The sequence below is a fragment of the Mirounga angustirostris genome, unplaced genomic scaffold (genome assembly GCF_029215605.1).
Source record: "Mirounga angustirostris isolate CCGP_5_RB_7025 unplaced genomic scaffold, mMirAng1.0.hap1 SCAF_9, whole genome shotgun sequence".
Taxonomy (NCBI): Eukaryota; Metazoa; Chordata; class Mammalia; order Carnivora; family Phocidae; genus Mirounga; species Mirounga angustirostris.
This window is the reverse complement of record NW_026991717.1, coordinates 98954703-98969361: the sequence shown is the minus strand read 5'-3', so window position 1 is coordinate 98969361 and position 14659 is coordinate 98954703. Positions and strand designations below refer to the sequence as shown.

At 36.3% G+C, this 14659-nt stretch overlaps 1 protein-coding gene across 5 annotated transcripts in view; it reads left to right on the top strand.

The window, feature by feature from the left end:
* Positions 1 to 14659, top strand: part of DDHD1 (DDHD domain containing 1) — a 98765-nt gene that overhangs the window by 73229 nt on the left and 10877 nt on the right. For all 5 annotated transcript variants that reach the window (XM_045900883.3, XM_045900882.3, XM_045900884.3 and 2 more), the window contains 5 exons: positions 3309 to 3571; positions 4973 to 5048; positions 10480 to 10629; positions 12529 to 12781; positions 14024 to 14215. In XM_045900883.3, the coding sequence (XP_045756839.1) occupies positions 3309 to 3571; positions 4973 to 5048; positions 10480 to 10629; positions 12529 to 12781; positions 14024 to 14215 (934 nt within the window). The remainder of the gene's footprint in view (positions 1 to 3308; positions 3572 to 4972; positions 5049 to 10479; positions 10630 to 12528; positions 12782 to 14023; positions 14216 to 14659) is intronic.

Sequence of the window (14659 nt, the reverse complement as noted above, 5' to 3'; positions counted from 1 at the left end):
GGGGCGCCTGGGTGGCTCAGTCGTTAAGCATCTGCCTTCACCTCAGGGAGCCCTGCATCGGGCTCCCTGCTCTGCGGGAAGCCTGCTTCTCCCTCTCCCACTCCCCCTGCTTGTGTTGCCTCTCTCACTGTGTCTCTCTGTCAAATAAATAAATAAAATCTTTAAAAAAATAAAAATAAATTAAAAAAAGAAACTAATCCAGACTACAGAGACATCATCAAAGAGCCTTTGGCCCTGACTTTAATCCTGAATAAAGTAACATGAAAAATCCAGAGAGAACTATACATCTTGTACATCTGAACTCTCTTTTCAATGACTTTTAAAAATGAAAAATTTTAAAGAGAATGGTCACGGACATCTCGTTATTATTACTTGAAAATCATTCAACTGATGCATATAACTAAAACTCTCTAAATTACTTTTACCCATTAAAATTTCCTGAAGCAGAGAGAAGGACAAAGGACTAATTATATTCATCAGCCATACTTTGTGGGTTTGGATTCTCTGTTGAAACCGCTGGCTTTTTCCTTTTGGGTTAATTTTCTTCATAAATTTTAACTTTTAAAGCAGCAGTTATGAGAACTAAAAACTCTTAAGCTTTTGAAGAGCCATCAGTTGCCTACCGTGTGAGAGGCTAGCTGACTTGATAATATTGTAGAGCTAATAAAATTAATATCACAGGGTATATCATTAATCTTGGTTCATATATCTCAAATGAATATACTTGGTCACAAAGGGGTCTTAGCTGGGAGAATATAATTGGATCAGCGAGGAGAAGGAGAAAAAACCCTAGTTAGTGTGGACTTTGTGGACACAAAATAGAGGTGGAGTTTTCCTTTTTCTGCTGACTGGATGATTTATAAAAGCATTTCAAGGTAATGCACAACTGTTTAAAACTTGGCTTTCAAAATCATAATGTTTTGGAACACAAACATTCCTGTATGTGTAAGCTATGGGCAAAGATTAAAAATGCTACCATATCTAGATATGTTCTAATAAGGAAACATGAAGACCACTTATATTCAAGCATATGATTATTAAAATAGATGAAAGCATCAGCTCTCCAGAAACTGTCCATTCTGTGTCATGGTGAAATATTTTAACATCAAATAGACTTTCTCTGTCTTGGATATTTACCCTTGTTTTGTTATCCATATATGATTACTGAAGTATTGGGTATAGTGAGAAGTGCTTTAAAATTTTTTTGATATGAAATAGGTTACTCATTGGTAGAGATGCTGGTAGATCTTTTCCCTTTTTTTAATTTTTAAATTTTGATGGGGAGGGTGGTATTTTAAAACAAAAAGATTGGATACCTTTTGCCAGAGTACTTAAGTATATGTCTTTTAGTGTTTCTAGATTTCCATAGTGTAAGTCTTAAAATCAAGGACTTCAAAAGTAAAAACTATTAATAAATGTTGCTTTTGAAGGAATTTATCTTGTCTATATGTTAGGTTTTTCTGGACCTCCTTTCATGTAGATTATAAATCAAGAAAATTACAAATTTTAAGGTTACTTGATATTCTTGTCAAAGCTAATTCCAGAGCATTACACTATAACTCCCTTTGAGCAGAGCCCTGTAATTCTTATCACACTGCACACTCCTTAAACTATATTGACTGGAATTATCTACAACCCACGTCTTAGAAGGTTTTTATATGCATTTGCCACTTAAGGCAGTAGTTCCTAAAATGTGGTATCCAGAACTGCTGAATCAGACACACTGGATTGGAGCCTAGCGATCTGTCTTTAACAAGCCCTCCATGTGATTCTCATGCACTTTGAAAGTTGGAGTTGGCTTTTCCCAAGAAGAAAAAAAGTCCAGTTAAAGTATAAGCTTTGTTTGCATTTCTCCCTAGAGAAAAGGCAGCTTATCACCCTTCTACATGCTAGCAGCTCCTCCTATCCTTCTCTTCTCTCATTGGCTGAATATATTTCATCAGACCCAACACATGCTTTCAGTAGCTTTTTTTTTTTTTTTTTAAGATTTTATTTATTTATTTGAGAGAGAGAGAATGAGAGACAGAGAGCACGAGAGGGAGGAGGGTCAGAGGGAGAAGCAGACTCCCCGCCGAGCAGGGAGCCCGATGCGGGACTCGATCCCGGGACTCCAGGATCATGACCTGAGCCGAAGGCAGTAGCTTAACCAACTGAGCCACCCAGGCGCCCCCTTTCAGTAGCTTTAAGCAGACCTCAGTATTGCATTGTAGAGTCCCGTGATGCCAACCGTCAAGAGAGAGCACCATGCCTTCGTTCCTGTCCCTGCTAATCCTGCCAAGCATGAATGCTCAACTGATTTTCAGTTAATGTCAGCAGGTAGAAAATGTTCAGTAAAATCTAGCGGAGGCTAGTTGCCTCTTGAGATGGAATAACAAGACCAAAAATAGAAGTAACACATAAGTAATATTTGTACATCGGAGCGGCGGCTGGCATTCTAAGAAGTACTGAAATGAGGAAGTAAATTAATAGCAGGCAGGAAATTTATAATCACATAGTAGTTAGCAATGGTAGGGTGAGGAGAGGACTGCCTTAAAACTCAGGGCCCAGTATGGGTTGGTCAACAAACAAACATCTTTCTGACTTTATGGGCTGTTTCAGTTAATATTTGTTAAAGCTAAATTTCAAAGGAAGCAATTTTACAAAGAAAAATGACTAAGGTACTTCTCACATTACTAACCTTAAGCCTTAAAAAGCCCTGCTTTGCAGCCACATGAAACAACATTTCACTCATATCCATATTGCCAACTTAATGGGAATCTTGGAATATCGAATAGATCCATGTTAGCTTTTTTTTCAATCATACAGTGGCCTTTCATTACATTACTCCTATCTAAATGCACAGTGTCATAACATATATGTTAGCACACCTGTTAGCATAAACCCAGATAGTCTTTCTCTAAAATTTACTATAGCTTAAAACTACAAGATATAAAAGTTTAGAATAGCATAAGAATGAGTTGCAATGAAGAAGAAATTTGAAGGGGCTCTTTGGGAAACTTACTGGACTCTGCATGGAACTTTGTTTTTTAATCTCTGAAACTGCTGGCATTTATAGCTGCTTTAAGGACCGTGAAGACGTCTAGGTGGTAATACCTGCTTTCATTCCTTAGCGATGAGATGGATTACACATTATGTATACTTTTTCATTTTCTGCAGGGTTTTGAAGCACCTGAGTTAATTTTAATGATTTAGGTATATTTGGCCAGTAACATCTGTTTTTCTTTCTTAATGTATTTGGGTTTAGAAATAAAGTTTATAGCAAAGTCAGTGACTACTCTAATATGATAATATTTTCTTATTTCAAACAGCTAGTTAAAGGCCTTCAGCAAGAGCTGAATCGATTATATTCCCTTTTCTGTTCTCGGAATCCAGACTTTGAAGAAAAAGGGGGTAAAGTCTCAATAGTGTCACATTCTTTGGGATGTGTAATCACTTATGACATAATGACTGGCTGGAATCCAGTTCGACTCTATGAACAGTTGCTGCAGAAGGAAGAAGAGTTGCCTGATGAACGATGGATGAGCTATGAAGAACGACATCTGCTGGATGAACTCTATATAACAAAGCGACGGTAAAATACCCTAGTCTCTTCAAAGCATTTTAAAAGTGTTTGTGGAATTACTGGACTTCTTAGGAGAACACTGTAAGATGTTCATGATAAAGAAAAATATATTATTCGGAGTGCGAAGATTATTAGATGCCTAATCAGCTAGAGACTATTTTGTTAATTTTCATGCTAATTGCATGTGTGTTCCAATAACACAAAATAAGTTGTTTTATCATCATCTTATTTTTCCTTCCATCTCTTCTTCACAATTTATTAGGAGTGAAACCTAAAACTTACTCCAACCTGAGTCACCACACAGAATCCTTATCGAAAATGTTTACCAGTTTATAATCCTTCATAGTTTTTACGAATCTTAAAGATGGGCCTTTGTCTGTCTTACTATTCTGAAAATAATTTTAAAACCCTTTTCTCCTTGGCACATAAATTTTTTCACAGATTTACAATTATTTGATCACTTGTGGCCTTCCTGATACTATCTTATAATTCTTTAACACATTCCTATCTTCATCTGTAGTTACATATTGCTCTATTCTTTGTCTTCTTAATGCAGCCCATCAGTTCTAGTGGAATAGTGAAAAGTCACTGATTCTGATAGTTAGCATCATATAAAAACAACCAATTTAGTTGACTAAAACTTCTTTTCAGGAAGCCTTGGATTTGTTTTAGTCTTATAGAAGTTGCCTAAGGATTTCATTTAGAATATTATTAAGTACCATAAGCTAGATACATAAATTTTGTAGTGTCAAAATAATTATAGTTTTGAAAGAAAATATAAGCAAGCCTCAGAGCAGCATTTGAGATATAAAATCCGGTAAAAAAAAAAAATGAGGTTTAGAAAATGAACTGAACGTTTAAAAAAAATTAGTTCTGTTATTTATTAAATGTAAGTAGATACAGAACATTATAATGGGAAAAAATTGAAATAACCCAAATGTTAATCAGCAGAGAAGGATTAATAAACTGTGGTTGATCTGATCTGTCTGAAGGACAATTACACAGCTATTACAAAGATTGAAGTAAATCAGGAGGCAATGAAATGAAAAGACCTCCAAGATGCACTATTAAATGTAGAAAAAAAGAAAGACATGGAACAGTGTATATGGTATGAACATTCGGTGTGATTCTTTTTTATTTAAGATGTATATATGCTTGTATTTGCCTCACATTTTTCTGAAGGATCCTCCCAAAGAGCTATTAACAGCAACTATTATGAAGAGTAGGGGTACTTTTACTAATCATTTTATAAATATTTATAGACTACAGCAGGTACATTTGTTAAATACTGTCAATAGGGATTAATTTTAGGGATTGGATAATGGGTCATGATTTTCTTTAGTGAACTAGTGAGCATCTAATATTTATGAAATTATAAATATTAGTACATAATCTCATACTGCTTCCTAGGCTGAGAGAAATAGAAGAACGGCTACATGGTTTGAAGGCATCATCCATGACACAAACACCTGCCTTAAAATTTAAGGTAAGGAAAGAGAGATGAGATTTTCATTATTTATCTGTTTCTTTTCAAACATCATTTGAAGCATGACATTAGCACTCAAGTGAAATCTGAATTTTTATTTCAAATGAATATATATTGAACACATATTGTGTATTGGATGGACATTGCTAGTTTTGGAGTTCTGCAAGGAAAAGAATGGACAAGATGGTTCCCCAACCATCAGAATCTGTAACGCAGTGTTACTGGTACTATTAGCAGTGTATAGATGACATATACATGAGAGAGGGGTTTAAATTTTGCCCAGAAAGGTTTACAAAGGAATGACATTTGTACTTGATCTCAGTAAATTGGATTTTGCCAAGTGGAGGAAAAGAGAAATGCTATTCTGTGTAAAAGAAACAGCATAACAAAGGTGTGGAGGAATATGACTTCATAGTACAAGAAACATGAAATAATCTCAAATAGTGGGAAGAGAAAAAAGAGACAGATTTGGGAAATATTTAGCATTTAGAATTAACAAACCTTAGTAACCAGCTAGTTGTGGCTGATAAGAAAAATAAGTAGAAGTATAATTAGTGATGATTTTAGGGATGGAAAGTTGGCATTTCATTCAGTGAGAAGTATATGACAGAAACCCAAGATGGGGTGTATGTGGTTAGTTCAGGGCAAAAAAAAAAAAGAATGCACAGGATTGGGCAACGGGCTGTGGGATAACAGGAAAAGCTAGAAATAAAGACCTTATATTTGATTGGACAGTGGGAAACTTTTCAGGGTTTTTGAGCATCAGAATGGAGCTGTTGAAAGCAGTGGTTTAGAAGAATGAAAAGTGACCAGAGAGATGTGGACATTGACCTGACTGTTGGAAAGGACACAGCCTATAGCTGAATAACAGATAACTTGTTTGCAGTGTTAAATGGAGCATGGCATACGTTCCCTAATACTCATTTCCTTTTGAATGTATACCCTAGGATAGTGTACTATATTATCTCTTCTTGAAATCTTTCTTTTATTACAGGAACTTAATATCCAGGGTAAGTAATGGAATGATGCAGAAATTTTTTTTTAAAGCAGTAAGAATTTTCTTACTGAGCCTATCTCTATGACTTATGTTTTCTTTTTAAACTTAACACATTTAAAAGCCATATGGTAAAGTTACAACTTATATATAAAAACCGTATGAGCATGGTCTTTGGAGTCATCCCCGCCTGGAATTTGAGTTCCATCTCTGCCACCATTATTACATATAATCAATGTGTTAAATACATAGAAATGATCTGATAGAAAAAGTAAACTCTTGTATTTCAAGTCCTGGGATTTTTACTGGAGAGTTGAGTATGATCCACCAAGTACATTAGGTTCTCAGTATTAAATATCATACTACTAGAACTTATACACTATAATTGTGTATTCTTTTAAAACAGTCATATGTAGTCTAATAAGAGGGATTTTTAATTGTTATTTAATGGCTCATGGAGAAAAAATATAGAAATCTGAAATTTAAAAAGGAGTATCTGATGCATTGCCAAATATTTAGGACTCCAGACATCTAAGAGGAACAGAATAGGTGGATTTACTTTGAGAATACAGGTGTTAGATCTGTTACAGGTGACCACTGAATTTAAAAAAAAACAAACTATTGACAAATACTGGTCTGGAGAGTGGGAAACTTTGTTTCTGATCATGAAGCTTTGCTGCTAACTGGTTATGTAATGTCAGCCACATCATTTAAGATCTCGAATTCATCTGGGGGCGCCTGGGTGGCTCAGTCGTTAAGTGTCTGCCATCAGCTCAGGTCACGATCCCAGGGTCCTGGGATCAAGCCTCGCATCGGGCTCTCTGCTCCTCGGGAAGCCTGCTTCTCCCTCTCCCACTCCCCCTGCTTGTGTTCCTGCTCTCGCTGTCTCTCTCTGTCAGATAAATAAATAAAATCTTAAAAAAAAAAAAAAAGATCTCGAATTCATTTGTTTACTCCTCTCTGGACGAGGAGGTTAGACTAAATGTCTGAAGCGTTTTTTTCACCTTTAAAATTCTTTGATGGATGTAGATATCATTACTCCTAGAATAATTACTGGTGTGTTTGTGAAACTGCATTCCAATCGTAAAGAAAAGTTATTTATTCCAGGGATGTAGGAATTTAACAAACATTTATGAAACGCCTGACCAAAGCATAAAGCATTTTGCTAGGGTGTATATGTATATATGTGTGTGTATCAAGCAGAAGGATTTACAAAAAGAAAAAAAAAAGAAAAGAAAGGATTTACATAGCTTCTCTTCTAGCTCAACTATTTTTTGTATCTTTCTTTCCTTTATTATCTTAATTATCTTTTCCTTTCAAAATTGGTGTTTTCATCTGTTTCACTATTTCAAATGCTTTTTCCTATAATTTTAATTAACACAAGTTAATTTTCTTCAGACATATTGAAGTTACCCAGTCCTTTAAAAACAAACAAAAACTTTCTCATACTTCTTTAACATAAAGGACCATTTTCAAAATATATAGTCATTCATTTGGAAAAAAAGAAGAATCACTTTGGATGCAGTGGTGGGAAGAGATTAAAAGTACATAAAATTGGAGCCAGAGACAATATAGTTACAGTGCAGTCCAGATGAGAGGCCATGAGGAGAAGTGTTAGAGTCTGTTGGAATAACTTCTTTGATGTGGGGAGGAGAGGGAAGGATGAATTGGGGATGTCTCACTCATCAGGATAATGGGACATATGAGAGACGTAGGGTAACTTTAGGAGGAAGGGGTGTCACGTTCTGTATATAATCCAGTGCTGCTGACCACACTAGTTTTCTAGAAGCCCTCTCCCGTGGCTTCCATGTATACTGCATTATCCTGGTTCTCCTTTTCCTTTCACTCTCCCATTTGTAGTCTGCCTCCTTCACCTGCTAATCAAATATAGACATTGCTCATAGTTCCAGCTAAAGCCCTCTCTTACTTTGTGCAATTCCTAAGCCATCTTATCCCTTCTCTGGCTTTATATGTCACTTCTGTGGTGGTGACACATGGACTTGGGAGAGGACATATCCAACTCTCCATCTCTTGTCCTAAAATCTCGGCCCATTAGGTATGTTACAGATAGTTCAAACTTGAACAAAAACAGGACTTACCTAGAGTTTCCTGTTGTAGTAAATGAACCACTGTCTTCCCAGTCAGCCAGACCCAAAGCTTATAACTTGCCTCTGACTCATTCCTCATCCCCATCTCCATTCGGTCATGTTGATTCCACTCTCTCATCTCCCATTTCCATTTCTGAATGGAACTTTTTTTTTTAAGATCTTATTTATTTATTTGACAGAGACACAGTGAGAGAGGGAACACAAGCAGGGGGAGCAGGAGAGGGAGAAGCAGGCTTCCCGCCAAGCAGGGAGTCCGATGCGGGGCTCGAAGCGGGGCTCAATCCCAGAATCATGGGATCATGAGCTGAACCAAAGGCAGACGCTTAACGACTGAGCCACCCAGGCGCCCCTGAATGGAACATCTTGTCCAGCCCAGTTCAGATTATCTTTTGCTTAAACACTTTCAGTAGTTTCCTAACTTGTCTCTGAGTCACCGGAGTCTCAGTTTTCCAGTTCATCCACACACTACTACCAGGTTTACTAACCACCTAAGACATGGGTCAAATCCTGTTCTTCTTTACTACCTATAAAATCAATTAAGTCCTACTTTTTTTAGTCAAATAGTGAAGGTTCTGTACATTCTCATTCCAAGTTACATTTTCCTGACACCCAATTTTTCAACTGTATCCGACTATTTCTATTTTCTAAATTGAGCCAGGTTCTCTCCTGCGTCTGCCTTAGTTCATAGTGATTTTATCAATCTAAAGTGTCCTCCTTTCTGGCCCAGTGACTCAGCCCCAAATGTAGAAATCCTTTTTACCTTTTATCGCCAATGTTGAATGCTTCCTCCCTGTGTAGCAGAAGACATAAACAGACATTTCTTCAAAGAAGACATACGGATGGCCCACAGACACATGAAAGGGTGCTCAACATCACTCCCCATCAGGGAAATGCAAATCAAAACCTCAGTGAGATACCACCTCACACCTGTCAGAAAGGCTAAAATCAACAACACAAGGAACAGCAAGTGTGGGTGAGGACATGGAGAAAAAGGAACCCTCGTGGACTGTTGGTAGGAATGCAGACTGGTGCAGCCACTGTGGAAGACAGTATGGAGGTTCCTCAAAACATTAAAAATGGAATACCATACGATCTAGTAATTCCACTACTGGGTACTAACCCAAAGAGTATGGAAACACTAATTTGAAAAGATAGATGCACCCCTGTGTTTACTGCAGCATTATTTATAATAACCAAATTATGGAAGAAACATAAATGTCCCTCAGTAGATGAATGGATGAAGAAGATGTGAGATATAGATATATAGATATGCCATGGAATATTAGCCATTTTAAAAAGAATGAAATCTTGCCTTTTACAAAACATGGATGGGGATCTAGTGGGTATAATGCTATGTGAAATAAGTCAGAGAAAGACAAATACCTTTATGATTTCACTCATTTGTGGAATTTAAGAAACACATTGACAAAAAGACAAACAAATAGACCCTTAAATATGGAGAACTAAATGGTAGTTGCCAAGGAGAGGTGTGGGGGGGTGGTGATGGGTGAACTAGGTATAGGGGATTAAGAATACACTTACTGTGTTGAGTTCTGAGTAATATATAGAGTTGTTGAATCACTATATTGTACACCTGAAACTAATAAACATTGTTAATTATACTGGAATAAAAAAAAAACTTCACACAATGTGGGAAAAAAATGCTTCTTCCTGTGTAAACACCCTCAGAGTTGGAATTATTCCTTTCTTTACTCTCTTATTTTTTTTTAGATTTATTTATTCATTTATTTATTTGAGAAAGCACAAGGAAGGGGAGCGGCAGGCAGAGGAAGAAGCAGGCTCCCCACAGAGCAAGGAGCCCGATGCGGGGCTTGAACCCAGGACCCTGGGATCATGACCTGAGCCGAAGGCAGATGCTTAACTGACTGAGCAACCCAGGCGCCCCTTTTCTTTACTCTCTTATAGCAGTCTTTCTCTCTATTCATTTATTTTATTCTGCCTCCCCCACAGGATTGTAAACTCTTTGAGTGCAGAAGTTCTGCCTTATTGGTCTTTATAGACTTCACAGCACCTAAAATATTACTTAACACAAAATAGTAGCTTAATGAAACTAAGGCGGTCTTCCTCATTCTTCTCATTCTTTGTTTTCTATTAGATTTAAGGAAAAAGACGTTGCTTCTGAAAATAGATTTTTAGAATAATGGTTGGCATATAATTAACAAGTAATGCAGATACCATCTGAACAAAGCTCATGAAAAAAGACTGAAGATAATTTTATTCGCATTTTTACCATGTATTATATTGTGCCCAAATTCTGCTGAAAAGCATTTCACTGGTTTTAAAATTTAGGATAACTTTATCATTTTAGGTTGAGAATTTCTTCTGCATGGGATCCCCACTAGCAGTTTTCTTGGCATTGCGTGGCATCCGCCCAGGAAACACTGGAAGTCAAGACCATATTTTGCCTAGAGAAATTTGTAACCGGTTACTAAATATTTTTCATCCAACAGATCCAGTGGTGAGTTGCAGTTATGGATGTTTTTCCCTCAATACTAACCGTTCCTAAAGATTCTATAAGAAATATTGCAAGGTACACCTGAACTAATGAGAAATTAGTTCATTTATCTGGTTATATTTTCATAGATTCCTGTTTTTAAGACATTTGTGTTTTGGTTAATTTATAGGGCTCAGAAAATACCTTAGAGATGATCTGTTTATGTTATAGTGTAATAGCATAATGAAAAATATTATCTCTGGACAATTAATACCTGGAACAGGAGTCTTCTTAACTGTTAAACCATTACCAGTTGTGATACCAATAACCCAGGAACCATAAATTTTAAAATCCCACTTTAAACTCTTCTTTCTCGAAAGCATGCTACAATATTGAAATGTGTCTGGTAGGTCCCCTTAGAAATGAAAATATTTTAATATTATGTGTTAAACATGAAAAAATGGATGAATTTATTTTAGCCTGGTGGGATTATAAAATTTGAGGTTTTTATATTCTCTCTTATGTTTGTACTGTTAATAATTTTTTAATGTAAATACTCCAGTGATCTTGCATCCAGGTAGGCCATGTAATACCAAGTAAGATTTTTAGATGAGAAAAATGCTTCCTTAAATCCTTTTTGGGGACAAGGTTAGGTATAACTAAATTTAAAACAAACCATTTTAAATAGCATTCATTCTCAGAAAAATAGCTTTGTCTTTTAAAAGATCTTTAGCTAGTACCAAGTAAATATAACATTGATTAAATACAAGAATTTTAGAAAATTTCCTATATGTTAAAGAATCAAAAATGCTATATTTAAGAAATAAATTTCACTGAGTTGGAAACTAGTATTAGATTCAAATACAGACGGCACAATCTTGGCCAAGTCTCTCCTGAGACTGTTTGTTATCTGTATATTGCAGATGATAATATTTTACCTCATAAGGTTGTTGGTATTAAGTAAAATATATGTGAAAACACCCAGCTAGACATTAAGTATTTCATTAATATACATTCATTTTACTCATTGCCTTATAACTTGAAAGTGAGAGTTCATAGGGGAACTCTTCATTGTATACCCTATTCTGGGTATAATCTTAACTTTGTTATATTATAAAGGGGGGCTCCAAAGTCATTGTATTATTTTAAGTTATTTTTATTATTCATTTTATAGTTTTCCTGTGACTTTTTTAAGTGAAGTTTTTTTTAATAAAGTTTATGTCAGAACTGTGCTAGGCAGTATTTACAAACGTTATCTGTTCCTCAACATCCTTGTGAGGTAGGAAGCACTAATCTCCTTCCTATAGCTCAGGAAACAGTGTCTCTGAGACCTTGCAACTCAGTAGCTGTCATACACTTAATAAGCAACAGAGGCTGGAATATGAACTTGGGGAATTCTACTTCTGATTGGCCAAATCCATTCATTACCTTTTCTGCTATATAATCCCTTCTTCACGTTAGACAAATGGTCTTGTATCAGCATGTAATTTGTGCTGTTACTATGTTAATCTATTTGAAAATAGAGCTTACTGAGAGCTCCTAAAATATTACAGATTGACCTTATTTATCATGTTCTAGTTTATGTTTACTGCTTCAGCTTTGTTGTTGAGACTAACATAAATCTAATTGTTAGATGATATCAGAATACGATAAAAATGAATGTTTCTCTGAAAAACAAATTAACAGGCACTGTTAGCTTAGACCAACGCTAATTGGTTTCTTAATAATCTCATCATTAAGGATATATAATTAGACCAATTACATATTATTAACAGTAAACAAATAGGAATGCATGTTAGAAATACCTGGTTTTTTAAATTCCCTAAGGTCTGCTGAGCAGGCAATAGAATAAGAATAAACAGTTTAGTAAAATCCAACCATTGTGCCTTAATGTTGTGTTTCTTTGAATTTTTTTTAATCAAGGCTTATAGATTAGAACCGTTAATACTGAAACACTACAGCAACATTTCACCTGTCCAGATCCACTGGTATAATACTTCCAATCCTCTACCTTATGAGTACATGAAGCCAAGCTTTCTCCATCCAGCAAAAGAACCTACCTCAATTTCAGAGAATGAAGGCATTTCAACAATACCAAGCCCTGTGACCTCACCAGTCTTGTCCCGCCGACACTATGGGGAATCTATAACAAATATAGGCAAAGCAAGTATATTAGGTAATTTCTCTTAAGTATTTCTTATCAGTAAATATAAGCACTTTTTTAGATAGGCATTAAATTTGGGGTACTTGAAAATACTCTCTGTATTACAAAACATCCAACACTTAATCCCGGTGTTTAGGATTAACTACCCTCTCACTGTTCATACTGAGAGCCAAAAGCCCTAAACGTTCTCTAATTAGATCAGATCTTATAGTTTTAGACTATGAGATAGCTGGATATTCAGGGGAAGGTCTGGGAATCAAGACCCTCAGTTTAATCTTGGCCTTGCCACCTACTGTGAGATCTTGGGTAAGTCACATCATTTTTAATGGTCTGCTTCCTCATCTGTAAAATGAGGGAATACTTGAGTTCTAAGGGTGCCCCCGCCAACGAGTTCCCCACTTTGTGTCTTTTTTTTTTTTTTTTTTTTTTTTTTTAAAGATTTTATTTATTTATTTGACAGAGAGAGAGATAGCGAGAGCAGGAACACAAGCAGGGGGAGTGGGAGAGGGAGAAGCAGGCTTCCTGCCTAACAGAGAGCCCGATGCGGGACTCGATCCCAGGACCCTGGGATCATGACCTGAGCCGAAGGCAGACGCTTAACGACTGAGCCACCCAGGCGCCCCCCACTTTGTGTCTTAACAGTCTTTCAAACCGGGTCCATCCTGGGGGCAACAAGGATATTTAATTTCTCTAAATGATTGCCAACACCAGCCGCAGTGTTTGGTGTAGCCCTGGAGCTCAATTATGTGCCACTTGAATTAGTCCATTGCTCTTGGTTACGGGTTGTCTTAATATAAAATGCCACAAGATGGCACTATAAATAGGCGTTTCATTGATATTTCACTTTGTCATACAGATTGTTTATGATAGCTTTTTATAAAATATTCACCTAATTTTAGTAGTAAAGCATATCAATAATAAATACATACCCATGTCAATGGCATGGTTCTGTTATTAAAGTTTTTAATCTTACCAAACACTTGAATAAACAATGATCACTTGAATAAAATAGAATCTTTATTCTTTTTTTTTTTGTAAGCTATATTCCTACAGTTTGTACAACTCTCATTCTATTCAACACCATTTTTACTTAGAAACCTACAATATAAATTGCAGTTTTCCTATGTTCCCACCCTGGAAAAATATGACTAGGGCTTGGTTCCTCTGCCAGGTGGCTGTAACTGTGGATAGTGCTCTGTAGCTTGGTATGTGGTTTGATTCAACAGACTGACTGCCCTGTTGTGTGAAATACAGGGGCCGCTAGCATTGGAAAGGGCCTTGGAGGAATGTTGTTCTCAAGATTTGGACGTTCATCTACATCACAGTCGTCTGAGGCATCAAAAGACTCAATAGAAGACGAGAAGAAGCCAGTTGCCTCGCTTCCCACGACCACTGTTGCAACACAGATCCTTCCACACAGCAGTTCTGGCTTTCTGGATTCTGCATGTTAGTTTATACTCTTCTTTCCTTACGTTTATACCCTATCTCTTACAACTTGAGGCACAGAGGATGAAGATACTGACAAGAGCAGTCAACTCTAAATCTAAAGCATAAGTTAGCTTTTAAAGAAAAAATGTTTTCCTTTGATTATATTTTTAAGTTCCCGGGTAAATGCAGTATTACTCTCTGCATTGGTGACTTAATAGTTAAGAATTATTAGTAATCAGGGCCTGGTGGCAAGGTGTCTTAAACATCAAGTATAAAACAAATCTCTTTGGGGTGAGCACCCCCTGATTTTTATGAAGTAGAGTTTTTATAATATGGCCTTAAAAATTAATTTAACTGCTTCAAACCTATACTGTGTATATTCTTGATACTTTTTAAAAGCCACTATGCCAAAACCATCCTGCTGCTAATTCCACAGTTCCCTTCATCCAACCAAATTATAAG